Raw genomic sequence first — 26199 nt, 5'->3', positions numbered from 1 at the left:
ATCTCTACTCATGGCATCCCCTCCCCAATTACTTTTCCTTCTTTATATTATTATACTACTTTATAAACTGGAATGATGACTCATGTCGAGAAAGTTAGTGACCTTTCCTTCCTTAATGGCCTCTCTTTTCCCACATTTTAGGTCAAGTAACAAAAGAATGAAGAGGAGCATATGGTAAGATCACGGCGAACAGGGAAGATAAAAACAAATCTAAATCATCGGGAATAGGGGACTCTTTTCAGAATACAATAAATAAATAAGGTTAGGTCCAATAGTGGTAAAAATAATCATAAAAGCAGCATTAATCAACAAAATAAAAACAGTGCTTAGAAGGAGCAATGACAGCTGGGGCAAAAATTATGGTTTTATCTCCATTTCTTTGTTACTTGTTTCTGGAATATAAATTATAAATGGTAAAACATGATGGGAAGTGATGAACCTACTGACAAACAGACACCAGGAAACCTGAACACTCACTTCCTTCTTACTCTGTAGGATTGCATGTCACCACTTATTAGGGCTGTCACAATTATTACATACTCGTCTAATGTCAATTATTTTGCATAATGAAAAATGTTAATATAGTTTCAAACACTTTCAAAAAGTAGTGGAAATATATTTCCACTATCAATGTTCTTTTCTGAAGTATAAAATAGTCAAATATCTCAGGAATTTCTTTGTATATTAAGTTATGCATCATGATTGCCATGTGCAACTTCAAAGCCTAAAAGCCAAACAGGAATGTAATTGTCAACGACAAATACGCAATTAAATCGTTAATCGCAATTATTTGAGTGACAATTAATAGTCATGCAAAATGTCATAATCGTGACAGCCCTACCACTTATTCCACACATACACTGCGATAAGTATAAATGCATGCCACCACTGATTCAACACACACCGTTAAGGAACGACCACAAACGAGCAGCATTCACACAAATTGCCTTTGAAACCTCCGCGGGTGGTCTTGGCAACGTACGTACAAACAACAACAACTGAAGGACTAAGTTCATACCTGGAAAACAAGACTACAGGGAACCAACGGAAAGATGCAAAGAAGATTAAAACTGTGGGGTTTGGGGTGTGTGTGGGGGGTGTTGTACAATAAATAGATCAAACAGCAGGTTTATGCACCATGCACGTTGATGACACATTAGTTTGTGTGTGTGTTTGTTTTGCGGTGACAACTCTCACAACCTCACACTTGCACCAGTTGCAGTTTGTCGATTTGTCTCTTTAATTTCATTTTCTTTTGTCGTCTTTTTTTCTTTTTCTTTCTTTTTCATATATCCCGAGTGCAAAACATCACAAATGAACATTTCTGTATTCAAGTAATGTTATTTACAAGAACAGGGAATAAAGGGAGGGGACAGTAGAGAGGGGGAGGGGGGGGGGGTATTACAAATATGCAGTACTGTACATATAATTGCCATATTCATAATTTACAGATGATCTCTCATTTTAACAGTAACAAATAGGAAAATGAAAAACAAAAGAGAAACAAACAAAAAAAGCAAAAAAAAACAATGTACGAGACGAGCATTGCAATTAAGTCCCAAGAACAGTTGCCGTGGAAACAGCGTGCCGTAGCGCATTCCGCCCGCTGCTTGCATTCACGGCTTTCATTTTTTCTCTCTCTCTCTCTCTCTAGACGATGCATAGCACCTAAAAACAATGGAAGTTATCGCCGTTGTCGGCTGGAAACCTCGTATCTCCAAGTTTCAAATGTGTCCGTTCTTTCGCAAAGCAAAGCCCTGCTTCATCATACAAGGCCGCCGCACAAAAGTAGTGAAAACAGCAGATCTACAAGCACACAACGCCTCGCGGTGCGAGGCGTTGTGTGCTTGTAGATCGGCTGTTTTCACTAGTTTAAATCATTTTTTAAATGATAAACGCAAAACGAACGGTTTTGGACATACAAGGTTTTCACCCGACAACGACGTTATGTTTTCCTCCCTGCTTCGAGTGTGCCAACACACACACACACAGTCACACACACATACAAACAAACAAACATACACACACACACACACACACACACACACACACACACAAACAAACACGCAAGGACACATAGTGCTACGTGACTTCCATGGCCACTGTGTTGTCCGATAGACTGTTTAGTGCTGGCTTGTCTTGATCGTGATTCTCCCTAGGGACAATTATAGAGAGGGGGAAAAAAACAAATCAATTATCCTTCGAGACTTAACGAGCTATTAACTTACAACAATTCCACTCTTGGCTTCATAAATGGCTCGGTGAGGTCGACGCTATTTTCATTTTCAGAGCAGTCGTTAAGAGCGATATAAATGCTGCAGATTTATTTATTGGTTAAAGTGTACTTGTGGAATAATTAGTGAGTATGCAAAGTACTGAAGAATAAGAACCATACACGCACGCAACATGCAAGTAGGGGTACAATAGTTAAACAAATCAATTCATTAGATTGTAAAAAGTTATTGGTAATCAATTAATAATAGATTTAGGACAGAAGTGAAATTCTTTTCGCTTTTTTTTAAATAGCAAAAATAGATGATCTACAAGCTGTGAGCTTATAGATCTGCTATTTTGTGTGACAGTGTTGTACGATCAAGTATAAAACATGGCCCATTATGTAAAAAATGTATAATAGTTTTTTCATGTCGATTTGTCTTGATTAATCAAAAAATAAAAAATAAAGTAACTGACAGAATAATCACAAAGAAAACAGTTGATAGATAGAGCCCTAGATCCATGATCATCGAATGATAATCTCTCTCACACCCCGACTTGTTTGCTTCACTCTCACACACACACACACACACACACTCACCTGGGCACCATATCCAGGGGCGGGGCCGAGGCGGCGGAGGCCATCTTGGGTTTCTGACAGTTGGCGGTCGCCGTGGCGGCAGCGGCCGCCGCCGCCGCCAGCTTCAGGGCCGAGGAGGAGACGGCAGCGCTCAGCGTGCGCGGTGCGTGTGCGCGCTTGGCCGCGGGCACGCCCAGACGCAGGCCGCCGCTGCTGCTGTTGGTGGTGGTGGTGGCGGAGGTGGGGTTTCCCAGTAGGACCTGAGTGGGGGTGGCGTTGTGGGAGGTGGGGTGCGTGGTGGTGCCGTTGTTGTTGTTACTGGTGGCGGTGTTGGGGTGGAGGAAACCTGGGGTGGGGGTGGTGTTGGGACATGGGGACGCTGTGCTCGGGAGGTGCAAGCCCTTGTAGACACCTGGGTGAGAGATGGGTGGGGGGGGGGGTTGGGGTCAGGGTGAATTGTTTTGGGGGAGGGTTGTGAGGTGGAGTGAAGGATAAGATGTTAGAAATGAGGAGGCATGGGATAGCAACGTCTTGACAGAACAACACTAGCCTGGCTAAGAACACTAGGATGACATTAGCCAGACTGATAACATGGATTCATTCTGAGTGAATTCATGTTAACAGTCCTGCTAATGTCAGGCTAGAATAACACAGGCGTTGGGATCCGGGACATCTCACGCCATAGCTGATCGTGTCGAGTTGCAAGACTACCATCTACCGAGGTGTTAATTTGATTCATCAAACCAATATTTCTTATTGACAATGTTTGCTGAGATCATAGAATGCTGTGATCATAGAAGATCTAAAGCAATTTTTCGGTTTTGAACTACCCAAAATCCAAATCTGATCCAAACGGATAGTGATAAAAAGAAAATGTCAACGAGACAATATGAATGTCCACTCTAAAAACTTTGGATTTTGTATTCAATCTCTAGTTCAGCCAAGTGTTTAGAGACTGAAATGCAAATCTGAATTGCTAAGAGCAACATTTTTACTTTGCTTCCCAACAGGTTTTCTTGTCTGCTCACAGCACGGCAGAGTGCTGCGAGCTTGTAGAACTGCTATTTTTTGAAAAATTGAAGATTTGGTGCAAGTCTTTGAATAATTTTGACCCAATGTCTTCTAAATCGTTTTTCTAAATCGGTGGTTCTCAAACCTTTTCGTGTCAGTGGACCCTCAAAATTATATCTATTTGGGCCGTGGACCACACCCATCTCAAAATATGTTGTTCCAGGGACCCGCAGAACCAGAGATTTGAGTTACAAAAGTTTGCTTTAAAAAATATATATTCAAAGTCCTAGCAGTACTAGCTGTGCTGGTACCTGAGGGGGACAGGATACCGTTGACGCCTCCTCCCAGGCCCAGCTCCTCCTTGGTCTTGATGGCCAGAAGTTGATCGGTGGTCACCAGGGCCGACGCTGCATACTGGGCGCTGGCCTGGTCCAATGTGTTTGTCACCTGACCCTGAAGCATGGGAGGAACAGAGACCTTAATCTCAACGACTCACAACCCTAGTCTTCTAAACTAAAGATGATAAAGGATGAGAGGGAAGGTAAAAGGACAGACTAGAGTGTTTCCCAAACATTTTAAGTCGTCACCCAAAAGGGAAATTAAGACGTTTACTAGTGCAAATAGCAGATCTACAAGCACACAACGTTCTTCGCGCCACGTTGCGAGCTTGTAGATCAGCTATTTTCACAACTTCTTAAACGTAACCAACCATGTGCTGTGAAACCCCCGTCATGCAATACGGGACTCTGCTTCAATTATAGTATGATGATTTCTTAGACTTTTTCCAATGTATTTATCAAGTGATCTTTCTTAAAAAATAATAAAACGAAAGAAAATGTAGGAAACAAAACATTAAGGGACATTTACTTGCGACCCATACAAATTGGTCCGTGACCCAAATATGGGTCCCGACCCACTGTTTGGGAAACAGTGGATTAGAGAGATACTCCAGAGAAGGTTGAGAGAGAGGCGGACATTTGGTGCATCGCTCACTAACACATCAGAAAAAAATAAAAAATAAAAAAATAACTATGCAGCAGATGAGTGTGGAGAGAGTGTAGCAAAGAAAGAGGTGTGTGTGTGTGTGTGTGTGTGTGTGTGTGTGTGTGTGTGTGTGTGTGTGTGTGTGTGTGTGTGTGTGTGTGTGTGTGTGCGTGCGTGCGTGCCTTGGGCCTGACCTGTGTGCTGTTGGCAGTGTTGCTGCTGGCTGTGAGTTGCTGCTGAATCTGTTCCAGCTGTTGTCTCTGCATCTGGGCCAGCTGATCCTGATGCTGCTGGTATTGTTCTGCTGTGACAACTGGGACACACACACATATGATCAACTCAGATATTCATTTAAGTCAGTATGGCGGTCGTTGATTTCGAGCAAAAACTTCTCATCTCCATATCGTTGTTTGTTTCTCATTGCTATGGAGTGTTCGTTCAGTAACAGGAGTCGCCATGTCGGGATACCAATTTGATCTAATCAAGAGAGAACTCACACGATGCAGGATAAACAGCTGAATTTGAATTGAAGACAAAGAAACGGGCAGACAACATTGGAACTGGAACACCGGATATTCTAGTGGGTTTTTCTCCTGAAAACCCACTTGAAAATGTATTTTCTGTTTATTAAAGCGCTGGAGAGACAGGGAGAGCTAGCCTGTCACTTAACTATAGATATTCTCGATTGATACAGCTGAAATACGCCATTTTTTTTTGGTCTTCTCCTTCAAACATGCAAATGATTTTCGTTAACAGGTCTAACGTTGTTGTGGACATGACTTGAACACAGAAACTGTATTCACACAAAGTATGTGGCAGCCTTATTACAGAAAGACCGCAGCATCCAAATAAGTCATCTGTTTTTTTTCTTCTGGAAATGTTTTCCACTGCCTTCTTGTCGTTTCAGAGTTCTCTTTATCAGCTATGTTGTCAGAGAAAAACATTCACATTAGAAGGGGAAGGCTTGGATTGCAGGCCTTTCATTTATTTTAAAAAAGGGGGAAGGCTTGCATTGCATTTACGTCAAAATTGTAGTTGGGTTGCATGAAGGATACAAAGCCACCTTTTGCCTTTAATGTGCCAGTTATTACACATTTTGTTGCGGTAAGCAGCATTCGATGTGTTGGATAAATCCAGAAGGATACAACTAACAGCAGCTCTGGGAGCACTTGCAGAACCAAATCATGCTTGAAACACTGCTAGAAGTGTATGAGTTTTGATTATAGAAGATGTTGATATTTGATGTTATTCATAAGGAGGTTCTGTCCTTAACAGATAGCCTTTCCTTTTCATTGTTCAGTTACCTGTGTACCTGCCTCCGTCTCTAATACACACTACTTAGAACATTGAAGTTGAGAATAAAGAGAACCTGCACGATGGTAACGTTTTTCACGTTTCACTCTTTTACCAAGAGATCCTTTTACCTACACATGTAATATTTTCAGACAAAGGACCTTCGCATGTCTGCTATCATCAACCACTTCGTTTTCAGATTAAAACAATTATATTTCACTCAAGCAACTGTTTTACATTGTTTTCATACCATGGATGTGAGATACCGTATCAAACATAAGGAATTTAATTATTAACAGATGTACCAGTTTGAGCGTTGAGTGAATTCCATCAGAAAATACATTGATTACACCTAACCTAAGATGGCAAGTTTGTTTTATGGAGTTGTACATAATGTTGTAGAAACCTAATTTAGAATGCACTGTAACTGAATGACAGCTGACCGAACACAATATTGGCCAATATGTAAAATATGTATGCATTAGCGTGTTAAAACAATGTAACTAAGAACAGATATGTGCAGACAACTATGTAGATTTTAGCTCAGCAACATTAAAGAAAATATTTGTAGACCAAAGATACTCAAGGTGACTTTTCTTTTCGTCATGATTGCATTTACCAATCAAGAGCCAACATGCATGTTAGAATTATGACACGTTACAAATTAGGGCGGCACGCCCCTACACACATTTCTATCTAAATCCCTTTCAGATTGTACCCAGTGCCTCACTATAAGAAAATAGCAGCCACTAGCACTCTGAAGTCCATCTGGTACTTTTAATTCATTAAGGCACGGGCGGGATACGCGGACACGTTTCAGCGTCACGCCTTCCTCTACGTGAGGCTGTCATTTTCTTATTGAGATTGTGTGTGCCGTGTACCCGGCAAATTGCATTTATATAGACGGAGTGTGCTCGTTTTTGGTTCTACTCAATTCCTCCTCCACTCTAAATAAAGTACGAACGTGTTCAAATGTAGTCCGTACTCATTAATCTCAGCGATGGTTTCATACTAGTGAGTCACATTAATAAGTGCTGCTGGCATCATCATGGCAACCGAAACTTAAAAGGTTTTACAGACTGTGAATTACTGACAAGCCTACAGGATAAACTTATTGAGTCAGCTACAGATTCATGTTTTTATTTAATCACAAGAACCTTAGCCTTCCAAATCTGGGGTGAACATTTGGCAAAAAAAAAAAAAAGAAGGACATCTAGAAGCTCACAATGCAATGCGACATAAATAAGCTTGTAGATCTGCCATTTCTATCGGAGATTAGGAGCATAGAGGAAAAAAGGGGAGAGCTTAGAATAGATCCCAGAATAGACCCATATCAATTAAGTAGGCTATACAGGGTTTATGTGGTTAATAAACATGCCGAGCAAATCCTGAATCTTCAGTTAACCAATCACAAATCAACCGACATCAAGTTGTTCTGTCTAAACTGCACTTAGGTGAATCACAAGGTTTTCTATTGTCTTCAACGTGCGCTCCAGGCAGAACATCCTGCTTACCCATCACATACCTGACACAAAAAGCCCTTTCAAAAGCTCCAGGTAACTCGCCAAGTTTCAAAACGATCGTGAGACAAACAACAACAAAAAAAAAAAAAAAGGAAGAAAAAAGAACAAAAAGGGTTGGTGTGGGCTATGATTTCTTTAGCTAAACGTAGGCGTATGTTGGTGCAAAGATTATCTCATTCTATACACTCTGTGTTCGCAATGCAGTCAACACTGCATCGTCTCATCACTCAAGTGGTGTGTGATGAGACGAGCCAGGGCCAAGAGTCTGCCCACGGAACATTGGCTGTTCCCTTGGCTTTATACCGTCTGACGTTTGAGCTTAAAGTGTCATTGTTACACATGTCCAACTCAAAGTGTGAAAGGCGTTCGTGATTTGTGGGTTCATTATCGGCTCTCCTGGAATGCAACCCCACAAGGCCATCTTCACAATGACCATGTAGGTAAACTGAGCTAACATATCGTCACTGTCGGGCAGAAACCTCGTTTCTCCAAGTAAAGCAAAGCACTGCTTCATCACACAAGGCCGTCGCACAAAAGCAGTGAAAACAGCTGATCTACAAGCACACAACGCCTTCGGCTCGCGGTGCAAGGCGTTGTGTGCTTGTAGATCGGCTGTTTTAACTAGTTTAAATCATTTTAAAAATTATAAATACAAAACAAACGGTTTTGGACATACAAGGTTTCCAACCGACAACGACGATATACATCTGTGGATGTACTGTACACTGTGCCTGCCTAAACCGACAATACATGGAATAGAATAAAATGTGATTTGTGAACTTTAAATACCACGCTTTAGAAACTCACAACGAAGGCACTCAATCGCAGCGGCATTAGCAACATAAACACAAAAAAAAGGAATAAAGAAAAGAAAATAGCTATGCGGAGGAAAGAGGAATTGATCCGACCACATCTTTACCCCTCCATTCTTGGCCAGTCACCAGTTACCTCTCACAAATATAGCTTGGCTCAGAGAGAACCTACTTTCAAAAAACTCCAGCCAGCAAAAAGCTTTGATTATGGGCTTCAATGCCAATGGTGTGTGCGTGCGTGCTCATGTGCACACGGAAATGCACAACGGAATTGAGCAGAGCGTGACTGTGAAGCGTAAATGCACATGGTAGCTTTTGCGCCCAAGATAACCAACCGAACCACAACGTTCCTGAACGACAGCATAAACCGCACAACCGCTCCGCCAAACCATTCGACGGCGGATTTAAACGCGCGCGACGGCCTGCACCCACGACACGTTCGCCCGTCTAGTCCCAACTCACCGGCGACTGGGGCGGGCGGGGCCACCGCCCTCCCCCTGGGAGGGGGGGAGGAGGCCGAGAGGCCGGCGCGTCTCAAGCCCCGGCTCAGCCTCCTGAAGAGCGGGTGGGCGTCGTCCAGCCGGTGTAGCGGCAGCGTCCGCGGCCTGAAGTGCCTCCAGCGGCACGCCTTTATGTTCAACAGTATCTGACTGAGGTCCGTAGAGGAGGAGGAAGAGGAGGAAGTGAGGAAGGAGGAGCTTCTGTCCGAGGTATTCGTTTCTGAGGTACTGGCGAGCTTGTCGGCGGCGGGCGAGCGCTGCGTTGTTGTTGTGGTTGTAGTAGTAGTTGTTGTGGAGGGAAGCGGCGAGGGCGCGGGAGGAGAGGAGGAGGTGGGAGGAGACGGCCGGAGAAGCAGGTCGGGGTCCAGTCCGTGGAAAACGTTGTCGTAGTCTGTGTGAGCCCGGTCCAGCAGTATCCTGTCAAGAGGGAGGGAGGTAGCATAGTCAGCATTCTGCCACAACTCTCAAGTACAGTTACCACAACTCACCAGTACAGTCAAACACTGGTTCTACATGCATACAAACTTATCCAACACACTGGTCTGTCACACTACTGCACTGTTTCTGTGAGTAAGCATCCCCCTTTTTCCAGTTTCCTACATTTAAAAGTAATTTTCCTATGTCCCATGAGCCTTTGCGTGAAAGGTGGGCATCACTTCCTGTCCTCTTAGCTGTTTCATATGATTGGTTGTTGTGCTGCTGTGGCACCTGAATCTCTGCATGGTGATTACTTGGTGCTTTGTTCAGTGATTTGAATCAGCTGTGTAGAGGAAGTGAAGCACACATTTTACCCCAGTAAGCTTGTTGGGAAACTGGTGGATATAGAATTTCAAAAGATATAAAAACGTTTCAAACGTTTCAAACAATTTCAACATTTTTCAAAAGTATTTCATAAATTAAATGAGTCTTAGTGAAACTAACTCTACAAGCTCACAACTTGGCGCAAAGCAACGGGTTGTAAGCTTGTAAATCTGCCATTTTCACTGGTTTGGGTCCCGGGCAAACGTCTTAATTTCTCTTTTAGGTCTTTTAGGGAACCACTGTACTGTACAGCAACAGAAGCGAAATGCCTCACTAAAACAAACTGAAACAACAGAAAACATCTATTATGTAATGATAATTAACTAGGTGATCATAAAGGAGCAGACCTGCCGCCCCTGCCGATGCGCCGTCGTGCCATGCCCAGGCAGGTCCGTGGCACCGTTAGCGTGGTCAGGCTGTAGCGATAGCGGGCATCGCCCAAACCACCATCCCAGGGCCCACACCACCTCCAGTTACGAACACACTCCTGGTGAGCCTGCATAGAGAGACCGTGTTAAACATGTCTAAAATAGAAAAATAGTCTTGTCCTGTGGTAAAATACTTGATAAACACACACCTAGGACTGTGTGTATATCATCGCTTTATCAGCGCTTATTGACAATATGGATGCATCACCATTCAGGATTTAGTTTTTCATATGGCAAGATACAAGGAGAGCCCCTTTTAGTCATGTGTTACGTGCAAGGTTTTACAAATAAATGTATAATCAGAAAATGATCTCTTTAGACCTTTTAAAAAACACTATGGACTGCCAGGAGGATTGGAAACTTTTGTTTCTGAGCGGTTTCCAATGCAAAACAGACCAAAAACAAACAATGACTTTGTCCTTTTATTGTGATCTGTATTGCAGTCTGTTATAATACCATTTGATTCTATAATTTGTGATGGTGGAATCTTAAATACGACAATACTCCAAATGATTCTTAGGTGTGTTTTGTTTTGATCAAATAGGCTAGAATTTTCCCTACAAAATCAATCACTTCCAGGCATTTCTAGCACTTGTGTGGTTTGTGAGGGTGACCACACAGTGTCTGGCTGAAAGGTTTACTGTGCAGCCTTAACCTTGTTGCATGTATTTAACATGCAACATGTTAATGCGTTACTTTAACCTTGTTGCATGTATTTAACATGAAACATGTTAATGCATTACTTTACCCTTGTTGCATGTATTAACATGCAGCATGTTAATGCGTTACTTTACCCTTGTTGCATGTATTAACATGCAGCATGTTAATGCGTTACTTTACCCTTGTTGCATGTATTAACATGCAGCATGTTAATGCGTTACTTTAAGCCGCTGGCGGTGCAAATGTTAGATGAAGGGTTCTCTTACAGCATAGTATTGGCAGCCTGCCATCCTGCGGAAGGCGAAGTTTCCATCTGGGTCGTTCTCCTCCTCTGCTTCTGAAGAGCCAGAGTGCAGCTGCAAACAGAGAGGTCAGTCAAGAGGTCAACAGGCAGGTTGTGATGAACAACAAGGAAGACTGATTTAAAGCAAGGGTCTTCAACAGGGGGTCCGGGACCCCTAGGACTAGGGGGTCCTCAGAGTTACCACAGGGGGTCCTCCAAATCTTTGTATTACCACTTGAACCCTAGAGTCCATATTCTGAGAACTTTAGCCAGAAATATATTTTCGGCAAAGAGGTTTGGTGTAGAGGAGAAAAAGAGCAGACTAAGTACAGAGTGAAAGGTCAAGTTTATTAAGTATTGACGGTGGTTAAATATCTGAAAACCCAAATTAACATGAATCCAAAATAAACTGATGATTGTCAATTGCTGTCAAACGATGAAACTGTATGCTATCTATGGGTTGTGGGGGTCCCTGCTTCATCTCTCAACTAAGGGTTCCTTGGTCTGAAAACATTGAAGACCCCTGATTTAAAGGAATCCTATCCTACATATAGCGTGTTTCAAATATGTTGGTGTAACCCACGATAGCTCCTTTAAAATTTGATAAACAGGGAAGCTCCGTAATTAAAACCTGTTTGTCTCTGGCTCTCTGCACAGGCACCATAAAATGCCAACACATCTCTCCAGTTTTTTTGGACGCACTCCATTGGCTCCCTGTCAAATACTGAACGATTTAAAACTTTTGTTATACGAGGTCAGCTGGCCATCCGTTACTAGCTTTACCAAGAACCCCACTGAAAACCAGGGGTGACGATTGTGGAAAACAATTTCACAAGCTAATCGAGCTTGTCCAATCACACACAATGTTCTGTGAAGATAGTTTCCATTGGGCTGTCCCGTCATACTGCTTCAGTCTGTGTTCATTCCCTCAACAGAATGACGACCAGCAGCTGGACAGATTTTAGTGGAGATCAGCAGGGACAAAGGGAGTAACTGACAACACTATAAGGAGCAGCTCTGTCCGAGTCATTCAATGTCGTAATGTAATAACTTTGTTTTTTTCTTCTTTTAATCGCCTGCAATCCTACAGGTTTGAGGAGATAAGAAGCGTTTTTCAGCGAGCACCTTGTCGTTTTCAACTGGTGGAAACGGCTCTACAGGCCTGTTTGGGTGTGTGTACCTGTGAGAAGGGCTCGTCGTCGGAGCTGGGGAAGTCGTACTGGTTGAGGTCCTTGGCGTTGAAGACGATGGGGCCCGCGTGGTGGCCGCCCCCCGACGACAGCGGCAATGCTTTGGGCTTCTTCTCGTACTTCCTTTTTTGCCGGGGGGCTTCCGTCTTCTCGGGCTGAGGGGGGTGAGGTAGATTCCACATTAGTTAACATTTAATCTAAGCATAGCTTGCTTTGGATCATTTCATATTTCATATGAGAACAAAATCGAATACGCTCCGACAATTGTTCCTTTTGTGCTCAGGATAAAATGCAGATGTTCATGAAAAGAAAATGAAAAAGAGAAAGTGCAAGAGCTCCAACAGGTTTTGGATCTAGCAACCACAATTTCCTAAGCACTCACTTTGATGACATTACCAAATCAGTGATTCTCAAAGTGGAGTTCGGGGAGCACCGGGGGTCCTTGAGGGGTTTCCAGGGGGTCCACAGCTAATTTAAGTTTATATAGCATCAAGATCAGTTTAACCACCAAACCCCCATTTCATAGGTCAGCGATAGTATTTGAAAAGGACATGTGAGCTTGGTTTGTGAACCATTTAACTCAATGAAAGATCTTCTCACCTTGATCTTGTAGTCCTTGTGGTCCATGTGGTCGGGGTGTCTGTACTGGCTGGGGAGAGGAAGCAGGGGGATGATCTGAGGTTTAACCAGAGCCCTCTGGGCCAGCACCTCCGCCAGCACCTCACCACCATAGTCCGACATGACGTTCCTGGACCGACAGAAGACAAAAAAAACATACGTCATGACGGGAACATGGTTAATATTGCGACCGTCAGGTCGCAGTTGCTATCAAAACCTCCACCGTCAGTCAGTCTGTGCATCACGTCACACTTTAGGCACTACTCTTATCTCTGGCATCATTGCCCCTATCATTGCCAAACTTTGTACACGGGAATGAATAGGGTCTAACCCGACAACAAACTATTGTGTCAGTGAAAATAAACAGTCAACACACATTTTTCGTCATAGTTTTAGTCAACGAAATAACTGGTTAACATGCAACTTCTTTCCAGGAAAACAGAATGTGTTTGTCTTACCTCTTCTCAAAGATCTCCAGTGTGAGGTGGAGCAGCTCTCTCTTGCTCTTCTCTCTCCTCTTGATCATCTCCAGGATGGTGACGGCTCGGCTCAGGTCCCGTCGCAGCTTCAGCATCTTCTCATACGACCCCTCGTCATTCTTGCGGTTCTGATGGCGAATTTGGAATCAGCGTTTAGAATTAATGATAAAATTAAATCATGAAGCAGAATAGTGGGAATTACGTGGACCTTTTCCCACGCGGTGACATCATTTAACATGCGGTAAGGTTATAATAACAAAGAAAGGTTGACAAGCGAAACCATATAACTGTCATAATATGGAAAGGGAGAAGGGGTTACATCACATTAAGAATAATTATTTGTTTATATAAAAAGAAAAGCTGCCGTTTGTAAAAAAAAATCCAGCTGATTGGGAAAATAATGCAAGTTGCTGTTGAGGTTTGGGCTGCACTAGACTGTTTAACCTGATAGTTATCACTTGTACCAAGTCCCAGTTCTTTACTTGACCACATGGTGGCACATATGTTCTTTAGAATAAAGTTGACAGCAGCACAGATCCACCATTGGGAACACACCATGGGGGAAACAGGTTTCAGACAGTTCCAACACATTTTCTAGGTTTAAAATAATTCCCATAACATGTGATCAAATTAGACTTAACAATTTGAGTTTCCCTACTCTAGACCATGTCACTGTTAACTCCAGACCACTCCACAGCAAACCCAACATAATATCCAAAATGTCTGTAAATGCAAAAGTACCTCAAAATAATGTGTATGTAGCAGTAGCCATGACCATTTTTCCATGCAGCCCCAAAGGTTTTCTTCTATTCCTGATAGTACTGTACTAGACGGTCCCGATTACTCTCTTTACACAATGCACCTTTTAATTACCCTTGTGCCTTTTTCTTTTTACTGCTAGCCTAATACTACCAGCCACCCACGTGTCCCGGTCTGTCCCCTTTTTCCACTATGCCTGCTTTAGGAATTGCCTCCTTGGGAGAAGAGTACCATTTCGTTGTTGTCAGGTGGAAACCTTGTACGTCCAAAACCTCTCTTTTAGATATTTATAATTTTAGAAATGATTTGAAATAGTGAAAACAGCCTATCTACAAGCACACAACGCCTCGCATCCCGATCGGCTATTTTCACTTGTTTTGTGAGACAGTCTCATATGCTACGAAAAAAAAAACAGACACATTTGAAACTCGGAGATACGAGGTTTCTGCCCGACAGTGATGATTTGTAATCAGGGTTCCCACACATTTTTACCTATTCATTTCCAAAACTTTTCCAGAATATTTAACCCAATTTCCAGGACTATATAACAATAATTCACCTCAATAACAAGTCGCTTACTCCTATGTGCATGCCCAAAGACATGTAGTATAATATGCCAGTGGTTCTCAACCTTTTCAGGCCGTGACCCCCGAAGTAATCATATTTTAGCTGGGGACCGGGCACCCTGACGAGCACTAAGAGTTGAGGAATTTTGTATAACATGGTTTTATTGTGAAAATAGCCGATCTACATGCTCACAACGCCTCGCAACTGCTATTTTCAAAATTTCTGCCTCTAATATTTGACAATTTGGCCCATGTTTAATTTGTCATTTCAGAGGTATTAACAAAATCAATAACCAAAGACAATGCATAGCTATTTTTTCCAGGACCTTCCAGGACCCTTGATCAATTCCAAAACGTTTCCAGTACTGGAAAAATATTTCTCTAATTTCAAAATATTTCCAGAAATGTCATGACCGTGGGAACCCTGTGTAATTGAACTGAACGTCTGACCCAGAACTCGCCGCACGGGATTCATACCTTCCTGGTCTGCATCTTCTCCGTGCGTCGGCGAAAGGCCACATAAGGGTCGCTGGTGCTGGAGCCGTCCCGCCTCTCCTGCTTGACCAAAGGGATGAGCGAGGAGCCCTTGCAGGTTTTCCTCTTACGGCTCCAGTAATCAAACACCTCCTTGATGAGCTCGTCATCCTCCTTCAGGAGCAGCTTGGCCTCTGGGAGACTCACCGGCTGGGAAGGAGGAGCAAAACAAGCATCAGAAAAGCCCATATAATGCAAGGTAATAAGACTCAGCACTTCTGCAGTGATATGTGCAGCCCTGTGATTATATCAGGACCCCTTTTCTTCAAGAACACCTATATTTGTGTTTTAACCCATTAAAGCAGGGGTCTTCAACAGGGGGTCCTCAGCGTTACTACAGAGGGGCCGCCAAATCTTTGTGTGATACGATAATTCTTTTAAAATTAACAACTTTAACCCTCGCATCCCAACTCTGAGGAGAACCTTGGCCAAAAATAGCAGATCTACAAGCTCTCAACGCCTCGCAACTTTTAGATCTGCTATTTTTCGGCAAATATAGGTTCGGTTTATTAGTAAAAAAGTACAAAGTGAAAGGTCAAGTTCAGTAAGTAACGATGATTTAAGTGTTCAAAAGTCTGAAAAAAGAAAAAGAAAAAGAAAAATCATTCACATGACTAACAAGTTTATAAATCTATCTATGAAATCAATGAAAATCTGTATCACACATTTATACAATATGTAGAGGGGGTCCCTGCTTCATGTCTCTCTCAGCTAAGGGGTCCTTGGCCTGAAAACGTTGAAGACCCCTGCATTAGGGATATTTCACTTAAAAAAAAAAAAAAAAAAAAAAACATTTTATCCTCTAAAATGTAATTAAAAAAACCTGGCCAGCTCACATATTAGGACTGCAGTATGATTCACCAGAACCAAGGACAGTGTTTTCAATGAATCTATCATGGTTAAAATGGAGTTTGAAGTTATAATGGGTTTGTATAGGAAAGGGGGCATGCAGTGATGTTAATAGGTTTTTAATGTAATGAGTCCCGGGACCCAAGACAGGTCTTTCGGATGAGTCCCAGGGATATTTTATGGGTCCCACAAAAATTCAACGCGTCATGTCATTTTTGACAAAGTGCAGCATTTAACTTGAATTGGTTATTATATGGTTATGTTCATGTTACGTAGAAATGTGTCTGAAAGAAATGAACCACAATTCCAAATCTTACAATTTTAATACTTCCAAATAGTCATGTGATGGTTTGATTTTTTTTATACCTAACCGGTAATATCGGATGTTGACCACTTGGGGGCGTAGATAGAAGCTTTTACCGAGTCTTCATAATCAACAGCCACCTGTTATTTTATATACATCGATAATATATGGATCTTCTAAGTGAGATCATGATGTCTCCTGTTTGTACTGTTACTGCTTCTATGGAATGGGGGAAATGCCGTGCTTGTGTTTGCTCTGCTGTACAGAGAAGCAGTGGACTGGGTCAAAAACAGTGGATTAGGATTGCTTGTAGATCGGCTACTTTTGTTTTGAACGGTTGATCATAGAGGGACGTGCGCGGGAGGGCAAGGCCACCAAATGGACGGCGCCGCCACGAAAACACTATAATCAATCAAAACAGTTAGGCAGTCTAGGCTACATACATACTGTCTCAGATAGCATACATGCTAGGCTAGCTTGCTTCCTCCTTGTTGTAGTTGAGCCAATAAAGGTTATTTGACCATGTTCACCACAACGTTAATCGTCGCTATTGTTGTAAAGACGCAATGAAGACCTGTGTGGCTTCTGACACGTTGTCCAATGTCCACCACATCTATAAACAATAGCGCGTGTATCCAGTTGTTTTGAATGAAGAGAACAGAGGGAGAGGAGGCGGGTCGCTGTGTGTGAGCAGTGAGCTGCAGTGTCGAGAGTGACATCATGTGTCTGCGCCGTGCCATACACGTTCTGTGGGGGAACCCTTTTCGGTCACCTGATACGCTGTGCCACTATGGTCAGAGAGCGGCCCGGTGCTACGCTAAAACTCAGGCACCCATTGAATTCTGTGACCAAGCAGTGTCGCACAAAATGGCGTCGTGGATTCAAAACACAGACTGACGTTAGTTTTATCGTCTGTTTTAAGACTTTCTACGCGGATTTCATTTGTGTTAACGTAGGGTTAAGTAGCATGCCTTCACCCATGAACAATGGTGGCGTCTGTGGACTTTTTAAAATATTTTTTTTTTCGCGACGTGGTAAATTATTTTAACGTGGATTCCAATGGAGGCAATGCGTCCGTGGGACCCCACAGGGACGACGTGAATGCGTCTCTAGGCAACGTGAATGCGTCAGAGACGCGTGATGCGCACGTATTGACGTCACTCTGATAAAATGAATATCAAACATCTAAATACTGACTCAAGCAACTTAAAAAACTGTCCCGGGTGCTCCCAAAAGCCTCATTAGATGGTAAAATGACCAAACGTTGAATGAAGTGAATTAAGTGTAAGAGATGGTGAGGCTGGGGGTCTTTTGAAGTGGTTTCCAGCTAACTGATAGCTAGTTGACCATGTACATTGGGGTCCCAGGGATAAATATAGTAAATGGAGATCTGTGGACTAGTGCAAATCAAACAAGGGCTCACTGAAATAAAAGGGTGAGAATCACTGACAGAGCACACCACTACCTCCTCCTTTACCTTTAACATTGTGCAGGGTTATACAGGGTATCTGCACATTTATAAAGTGACAATTTAAGGACTTTCAAGACAGTTTTAATACCAAACTGGCCAAATATTAAGTAAGCAAGAGGCGAACATTGTGAAAATAGCAGATATACATGCTCACAACACCTCGCAGTGCGAGGCGTTGTGAGCATGTAGATCTGCTATTTTCACAATATTTATCTGTGGAACAGAGTCACATTAAAATGTAATAACTACAATTCCAAGTGCTTGTCAGGGTGGGGGTCCACAGTTCATATATGTTTATTTTGGGGTTCACAACCTAAAAAAGTTTGAGAACCCCTGCTCTAGCTAGGGATGTGAAAAAAAATCGGAAATCGACGCGTCGATCGACTCACGCTCACCGCGACTCAAAAAGTACGAGTCGAAAAGTCGAAGAATATATATATTTTTTTATTTTTCAAAAGTTTTTCCCCCAAAAAAGGTTTTAATCGTTCAAAAACGTTATAAGCGTTAATGTTTTCCATATGTGAGAGGACCGTGTGTGTGTGTGTGTGTGTGTGTGTGTGTGTGTGTGTGTGTGTGTGTGTGTGTGTGTGTGTGTCTGTCTGTGTCGGAGACGAGTGCATGCCGCCTGCATGTGTTGTGCATTCGCATGCATGCGGCGCTAGTCAGGTCCGCGGACTACTGGTTGAGAAACACTGCTGGACCGTGCTGATGTGCGCGTCATAGCAGTGCGCGCTGACTTGCCTGACTGTATCTCTATGGACTGGATGCTTTTGTTTACCTCCTGCCTCTGCATGCACGCTTGACACGAAAGCTCGCTTGTTAATGGCAGCGTCGCCGTTGTGTGCGATGATCACAAACCACACTACTCGTCGTTAACGTTAATGCGACACACCGGGGATATATGAGAGCGAGCGGTCAGCGCTCCCGCACGTTCCATGGACTTATTGTCACTCCGCTTCTAGTCTCTAGAGAACAGACTCCATGCTAACAAGGAAGAGCAATTATGTATTATATCATTATTATTAGGGCTTTGATGCAAGTTCTGATGGGTGCAGCATACGTTGTGTTGTTTAAAGTAATGCGCCGTTGTGCTGCTCTCCTCTCAGCTGCTGCTTAGCGAAAAAAAAAAGTGAAAAAAGTCGATCGACGCGTCGATTTTCGGCCGCGACGCGTCGATTCGCCAATAATGCGTCGATTAACATCCCTAGCTCTAGCCAGTCCACCATCTCTATGGGAGCCTTACCTGCTGCCCGCTGCCTTTCTCTAGCCGGTCCACCATCTCCTCGAACTGCAGGCAGCTGATCTCCATCTTCTTCTTCAGCTTGGTGATGAAGGCCTCGTCGTCCACGTCCAGATCATAGTCGGGCTGCTCCGTGTCCAGGCTGAAAGCTGCACAGACGAGAGGGAGAGAAAGAGAGAGAGACCTCTGGTTAGTTTTACACGCCTGGTCTTGTCATAAGAACAAATATTGAAGGAGAGACAGGGTCCACACGATTGATTCCTTGTATCGACTTGCAACAATCATCCTAAATAGAAGTTGCAATGAGTTGCATTAGTGTGTGGGCTGGCCTTTAGAAGCTGTTGTACTGATCTAGTCAACAATATTGGAACATTTGCCTTTGATTTATTGTAATGTTCCCCTTTTCATTCTCCGACCTTCTAAAATGTTTTCAATTCATCCATCTCCAGCAAACACCCACTCAAGAGTTTTATCAAGTACATTTCATATTCAGAGGTAGTAAAGAGAAGGACTCATTCATAAGTGTATGAAATAGTCCTGGGCAATTAACCAAAAATATCTTTGAGACAGACATTTAAAACCTCCAACTAACTTGTTCATGTAGGTTCATCAAAAAACTATGTTGTTGTACAATGGTGTCTTAAAGGAGTAGTTCACCCCCCAAATGACTTTTTTTCTATCGATTTCTCACCCTGTGGAGACTTTTTTACTTTTTGTAGCATTCCTAAGCCAATGATTTGGAGACAAATGCATTTGGGTCTCCATCCGGAATGATGATGGCAGGGTAAATTGTATAAGAATTGTGATTTGAAGTCCTAGCCCTAGTATGAACACAACTTACCAAAAAAAAAAAAGAAAATTGCCTATTAGAGATTAATGGAAATTGAGCGTCAAATAAAAAATGAGAAATTAAATCCCTCACAAGAGCCTGAAGTCACATTCCCAATTCATCACTCCATTGGTCTCAGTAATGGTTATTGATTATGCTATTGTGTTACACTCTTTGTGGCATCCTGGCTGCCCACAGCGCCATCACGGTTGTTAAATAAGGAAAACACTTCTGTAATTCAGATCTACAGTAAGGCAGCACACTCCCCAGTAACTGGAAATGTACTGTATATGTCCTGGACTGTACTGTATTTGTCCCGGTGCTGGCCAGCAACTAAATCAAGCCTAGGACGTATCTGCAGCCCCATCTGCCTTACTGCCTCCATTAAAAGGAACAGAGCATTTTGGGACTAACATCAGGCTGATTTAGAGGCTCCCTTTCATATTAGGGATGTGCTAGCCTGGGCTGGCTTCCAATTTCGGGCTTTTGATCCGGTCGGGAGCGGAAGATCTCCTACGTTTTTCTGTAGTCCAAAACGGACTACACTTTGGCCGGAAACAACGACCGGAAACAGTTTTAACCCGTACTTGCGCATGCGCTAACTACATGGCTAACGACTTGCGCATGCGCTAACTGGGTTGAAACTGTTTCCGGTCGTTGTTTCCGGCCAAAGTGTAGTCCGTTTTGGACTACAGAAAAACGTAGGAGATCTTCCGCTCCCGACCGGATCAAACGGCCCGTTTAGTAAACGAAGACCAGGCTTTCCCCCAGCGGAAAGCCTGGTGATGCGAGGTTAGGGATGTGCAGGTTGGAGTTGAGAACCCCACATCTAATCAGTAGCTTTCAAGAACAGGTTGTTACATGTGTTGCGCCATTTACACGAACAACACAGAGAGTGTCTCCGACCTAATGATCATCATGCACATTAACAAATGCAACCAGGTGAAATGTTAGCTTGCACTCATTTTGGTCACAGTTTGGAGTCCTCCTTAGACAGAGAGGTTCAGAAAAAAGGCACAGCGACAGAGGCAGCTGATATGAGAAATTGGAGAACAAAAACGTCAGACCGGCCTGACAGGCAACCATCAATGTTGATTCTTAACTCTATAACCATGTACTTTTGAGAGTGAAAATTGCTGATAAGTTCATCGTCCATACCACAGTGCAGATGAATTTCACTGTAATGGCCAGTCGAGCCTTGGTTTTGGACGCCACTGTTTGATTTTTTTAGGGAAATTATATTATTTTATATGCGGCGCTTCGTGAGCTTGTAGGTGCGTCACACACCGGTGTGCGACAAAATCTAACTTGGCCCACCCGTGTTCTCGTGCTCTCCTGGGTCTATGGGTCTCCCCTCCTGTGAGGCTCCCCCTATGTTAACAGCGGCAGCGGCTCACTAGTCGCTTGAATGTGTGTTTGTTTTGTTTTAGAAAACCTTAGACACATGACAGACTTTACCATAAACATTTGTACAGTTCGTTTGCGCTACTTTTCTATGTGGTTAAAGGCCAGGTTTCTCAGCTATTCAATAGGCATTGTTAATTAAACACTGGTTTGGAGCTGGAGCTTTCCAAACATAGCGCTATCGTGCGCAGTGAATTTCACTATCCGATTCTCCGTCCGAATCACCCGTGGCGTACAATGAGGAGCAATGATTTGGGAGTGGGGGCTAGCAATGCTAGCAGCAGAAAGTTTAGAAACCAACCCACTCTGAATCGCTGACTTCATTTGGGAGGGGAAAATAAGCCGTCTGTGGTGCGTCACTGAAACAATGACTGATAGACACAAAGGACTTCAGCTGTTGTGGTTGTAAATAGACACAGCAATGTTTTGATAATGGGCACCTTGCCAGTTGTGTTCTGATTTCTTTCTGTGCCATATATCCTGCTGACGTGGCCACTGTGTGTGTGCACCATTCTTATGTAGTTTAGGCTATTTGATTTGTCTCCACAGCGTGTGGAGAGGGAAAGGTAAAGTTCTTGATTGTGTTACAATTAGCTACAAAATAAACTGTAAAAACCTGAGAAGGGGCGGGGGAGAACCTGCTTTGTGCGCACATGCATGAGGTGCCCTGTGCCACTGTCCCATGTTAAGGGAAACACCGAATACCATTCACACCTAATTATACATACATTTTCATTCTTACATACTCCCAGCACCAACTCCAAATGCACCCCGCACACATCCAACTAAGCCGTCACTTCCACTTAGCGGGTGGCCACTTCATTAAGCACACGCAAAAAAAGTGTCCTTATACCTCACACATTTCTAAAATCATTCTCTTCTTTGAGAGAATGTTCAATTAGTCTGCCAAGGGAAATTAGACTCCTCCAATCCATCCCTATCTCTCACACACACACACACACACACACTCACAGGCCAGCACATGAAGATTGACACATTAGTTTAGACAAAGAACACAATACACACTTCATCACACAAACCCAGTCTCACACAGCCACAAGGGACGGCCATAAATAAACACACACACACACACACACCCACCCACATCAGGGAGGCAGCAGCACGCACCACCCAGACAAGGGGGTTGACAGCGTGTAAGTGAGATGAATTCAAATCAACCTGACCTGGAGTGACTCAGCAAATCAGTGTCAACACTGAAGGCACGTTGTCAGACAGTCACCTCAGCTCTCACTCAGGCAACCGTTGACACTGGAACTTCAAACTGCATAACACCACCTCATTTCATCAATTCCTTTTGAGTTTCATAGTAACAAAGTTGCCATGGAGGTCAAAAAAAGTAAAGGGCATTCAACGCCGCTGCAACGGTCTCTAAACCGCTTGTGTTGTTAAACGGACAGATTGAGTTGTTCACACTTCAGTGCCCTGATGGATGATCGTCATTGACAATTTGAGTCTTTACAATGCCCAACGTTTTCAACAACCCAAAGCAGTATTGAGCCATGTAGCGGCGGAGACTGGCTTGAGAGAGGCATGTAATAAAAGGCTGGGGAACCCCGTGTTAAGTGGCACCAGAATAGCTTGGAATCAGACCAACCTGCCAGATTGGTCCGATTTGGTCTGATGTGGGTCTGACCCCGCTCAACTGTGAATCCATTTCCTCACCCAGAAGAGTTGGGTTGCTAATCAGGGCCCAGTATTGGTCTGGTCTAACCGATTGTGTCCAGAGATAGAAGTACCAGACTCATATCCACGCAGTGATAGTCTAGTTATGCGAGGCTAGCGTCAGAACAGACACTGAAAAAATAACGGCAAGCCTTCGCCAATTAAAGGTACATAGAAAACACCAAAACCACAGCAGATTGATTCCCCTGTAAACTAGTAAACTAACTATAACAGCAGTAAAGACGAGCTACAGCGTTTCAAAACAAGCAATCAAAGACCAAGTAAAGGCCACTGTTACTAAGATAAACGTTAGCTCAAGGTCTCTTCATTTCAAAGTTAAGTGCTGATAAATTATTAGAGGACCTCAAAGAAAATCCATTTAATTACCTTTCAATAATAGTCTGTTAAGCACAACAAACCAACTGAACAGGGTTTGGGAGCCAGGTTTGAACGTCCAATACAGACCCAAAAACAAAACAAAAAAAACTGTTGACCTGATCCGGGACTCATATTGTCTGAAACCTTGTTGTACTGTGACAATATTCACAACACTCACCCAAAGTCTGAAAAGCAGAGATTGGGAATAGGTTCACAAAAAATGTACAGTTGCTTAGTAACCAAATGAAATCAGCAAATGGACTTGCCACACCGTTTAGCAAAAACATTACATTGTGTCGCCTTAATTCTGCAAATCCAATGCATATGAAATAACCGGTTTCTAAGGGGGTCTTTATACCAGGACGATTGGAAACGCTGCCGGTCTCGTTTTGGATTTATTACCCAAAAAACGTCGCGTTTACACCTTGTTGTTGGTTCGTTTTTCTGTGTTTATACTACAAGTTGACAACGCATGAATTCAAGCAAAATGTGTCATGTTCCCAGCCTACATAGGCCTATACTGTGTATTTACCCTTCAACTATAAAATATATATTGTTTTTAATGAGACATGCTTTGTAATTAGGCTATGCTCCCAAATCCATATTATTATCGTCTGTTCGCATATTCAATGAGTCCCGCAAAAGGAGGTTTTTAGCGAGGTGAAGTGAAACACCAACAAAAGTCACCTGGAAGATGAAGGTCGGAACATTTATAGCCTATGGAGCATATTTCTGGACATTATCTACGGGGATGGGCTATATTAAGTGAGTTCTGTCTTCTATCTGCAACACAGAAGTATGCTATAACGCACCATGCGAGGCAGCTAACGGAGTAGCCTACAGAGGCACATATGGGTATGGTAGTCTACCATACCTTGATTACAAGGGAAAATAATAAAATGTAGCCTACTTCTTAAAATAAATTCATCATGCCTGTTGCTAAGTATTGGCAACATGACTGTCTTGCATGCGTGCCTTGCACGTGCAAGACCAGACAACAGTCATGTTGCCATACCTTAGCTCTTACTGAACTGACGCACTGCACTGGGATGCGGCGCAATGGAGGATGATGTGCCGTCGCCGTCGCAAAATAAACTAACGGAATAAATTAATGAACTGACGCCATACGCCACTGGCAGTCTGTTATTTCACTGGAAGTCACAATCATAGCCTTCCGTTATGGCTTTAAGTAAATTGCCTAGTTTGGAAGCAACATGCGTGCCTTAAGAGGAGGCTAGACGCACTGGAGAGAAAAAGCGACATGATTTCTTTGACTGGAGGAGAGGGAGCGAGGATATGGAGGAAGTTTTTGTGATGGTCTCTGACTGACTGGACAGTTATGTTTATTCTGTCTGTCTGTCTGTCTGTCTGTCTGTCTGTCTGTCTGTCTGTCTGTCTGTCTGTCTGTCTGTCTGTCTGTCTGTCTGTCTGTCTGTCAGCAAGACTCAGCATATTACAATAACTCACTCATTACCTGAAGTCCGCTGCGTCTGTGATGTGGCGCGGTGCATGAAGAATTAATCCAGTATTTTTTGGTGAGAAGTTGAAAAAGGGGAACGCAAAATAGTCATTAATCATTGGTTTGCTTTGCTTAGAATGGAATACCATAGCCTAATGGTTTAATTTAACTTTGCGGAGAGGAGAGCTGTTGCAACTCCGACAGGCCAGCTAGGGTACCAGCCCAGGTGCGACGACTTGTGCGTAATTAGACATTTTTAAAAGGCTTTCATATAGACTACTCCTGACATTTTTCAAATGAGGTTTGTGCTAATAGATCACTGGGCTATTTTCTGGGTTTTAATTAGGCCTACAACAACACAAATAATAATAATACATTTTCGGTTAGTCTGACAGACTGACACTTTATGCAGCAGGGGAAGGGGAGCAGAGGAGGGGGTGCTATGACATCATTGCACTCTCCCTCACGGCCGAATTCCGATATTACACCGTTGCGAAACTGATGCGAAACCGCAGAAATGCACTTTCAGAGCCGAATTCCGAAAAGTATCGGTTAGGGTCATGAAACCGCGTCTCCGTGTGTCAAAATGGCCGAATCAATAGTAAAAACTATCGTCTACAAAAAAATCGACCTCATGTAATGACCCCCTAAGTGATTCGGCATGAGAACCCGAGGTATATCATGATGAATATTTGGCAGCTCAGGTGTTGACCCAACAACTTCCCCCGGGGCAATATCCATGACATACCACGACAAGCACCATGTTGTTTTATTAACAGCAAAATGCCACTACCAACTCAACAAGAAACTAAAAAAAATAAAAAATCAGCTCTGAACAGGGGGCATACAACTCACGCTGTATGTGAATAAGCTGCTTTGGCATCTTGAAGTCCCCGGGGTACAGGGACTCGTAGTAGGCAATGTCGCTCTCCGCCTCGGGGACAGGGATCACCATGTTGTCCCGCTTCTCTCCGTACACCTGCTGGGCAGAGATGGCCCGTTGGAGATGGTGCTCCTATGGACACACAGAGAGAGGGAGGGAGAGAATTTAATCTTCACACTCTTCCTATAAAATTCTATTAGGAAGATCAAACTTAACACAGGGATCTTCCAACGTTTTCAGGCCAAGGACCCCTTAGCTGAGAGAGAGATGAAGCAGGGACCCCCCCACTCAAGCCTATATATTGTATACAATTGTGTTGCAAATAAAAAATGTTCATAGATTTCTTAGACAGCGTAGACTTGTTTGACAGCACTGTCATCAGACAGTGTATGTTGGATTAATGTGTACCCGTATCTTCAGACATTTAACCACTTCAACTGTCAAATACTTTGTCTGCTCTTCTT

The 26199-nt window shown here is 43.2% G+C and overlaps 1 protein-coding gene across 2 annotated transcripts in view; it reads right to left on the bottom strand.

Moving 5' to 3' along the window:
* Positions 1-1913: 1913 nt before the first annotated feature.
* The window catches only part of epc1b (enhancer of polycomb homolog 1 b), a gene marked incomplete at its 5' end in the record, with an annotated part of 53956 nt that continues 29670 nt past the window's right edge, over positions 1914-26199 (bottom strand). For both annotated transcript variants that reach the window (XM_080726512.1, XM_080726511.1), the window contains 13 exons: positions 1914-2155; positions 2816-3206; positions 4117-4258; positions 4984-5102; positions 8880-9334; positions 10066-10214; positions 11073-11162; positions 12270-12434; positions 12880-13027; positions 13356-13504; positions 15179-15385; positions 19103-19248; positions 25708-25867. In XM_080726512.1, coding sequence (XP_080582638.1) covers positions 2083-2155; positions 2816-3206; positions 4117-4258; positions 4984-5102; positions 8880-9334; positions 10066-10214; positions 11073-11162; positions 12270-12434; positions 12880-13027; positions 13356-13504; positions 15179-15385; positions 19103-19248; positions 25708-25807 — 2334 coding nt within the window. In that variant the 3' untranslated portion in view covers positions 1914-2082. The remainder of the gene's footprint in view (positions 2156-2815; positions 3207-4116; positions 4259-4983; positions 5103-8879; positions 9335-10065; positions 10215-11072; positions 11163-12269; positions 12435-12879; positions 13028-13355; positions 13505-15178; positions 15386-19102; positions 19249-25707; positions 25868-26199) is intronic.

This window comes from Nannobrachium achirus (assembly GCF_963921795.1).
Source record: "Nannobrachium achirus genome assembly, chromosome: 5".
NCBI lineage: Eukaryota > Metazoa > Chordata > Actinopteri > Myctophiformes > Myctophidae > Nannobrachium > Nannobrachium achirus.
Note: the sequence above shows the minus strand (reverse complement) of the source record. Positions and strands in the feature narration are given on the sequence as shown.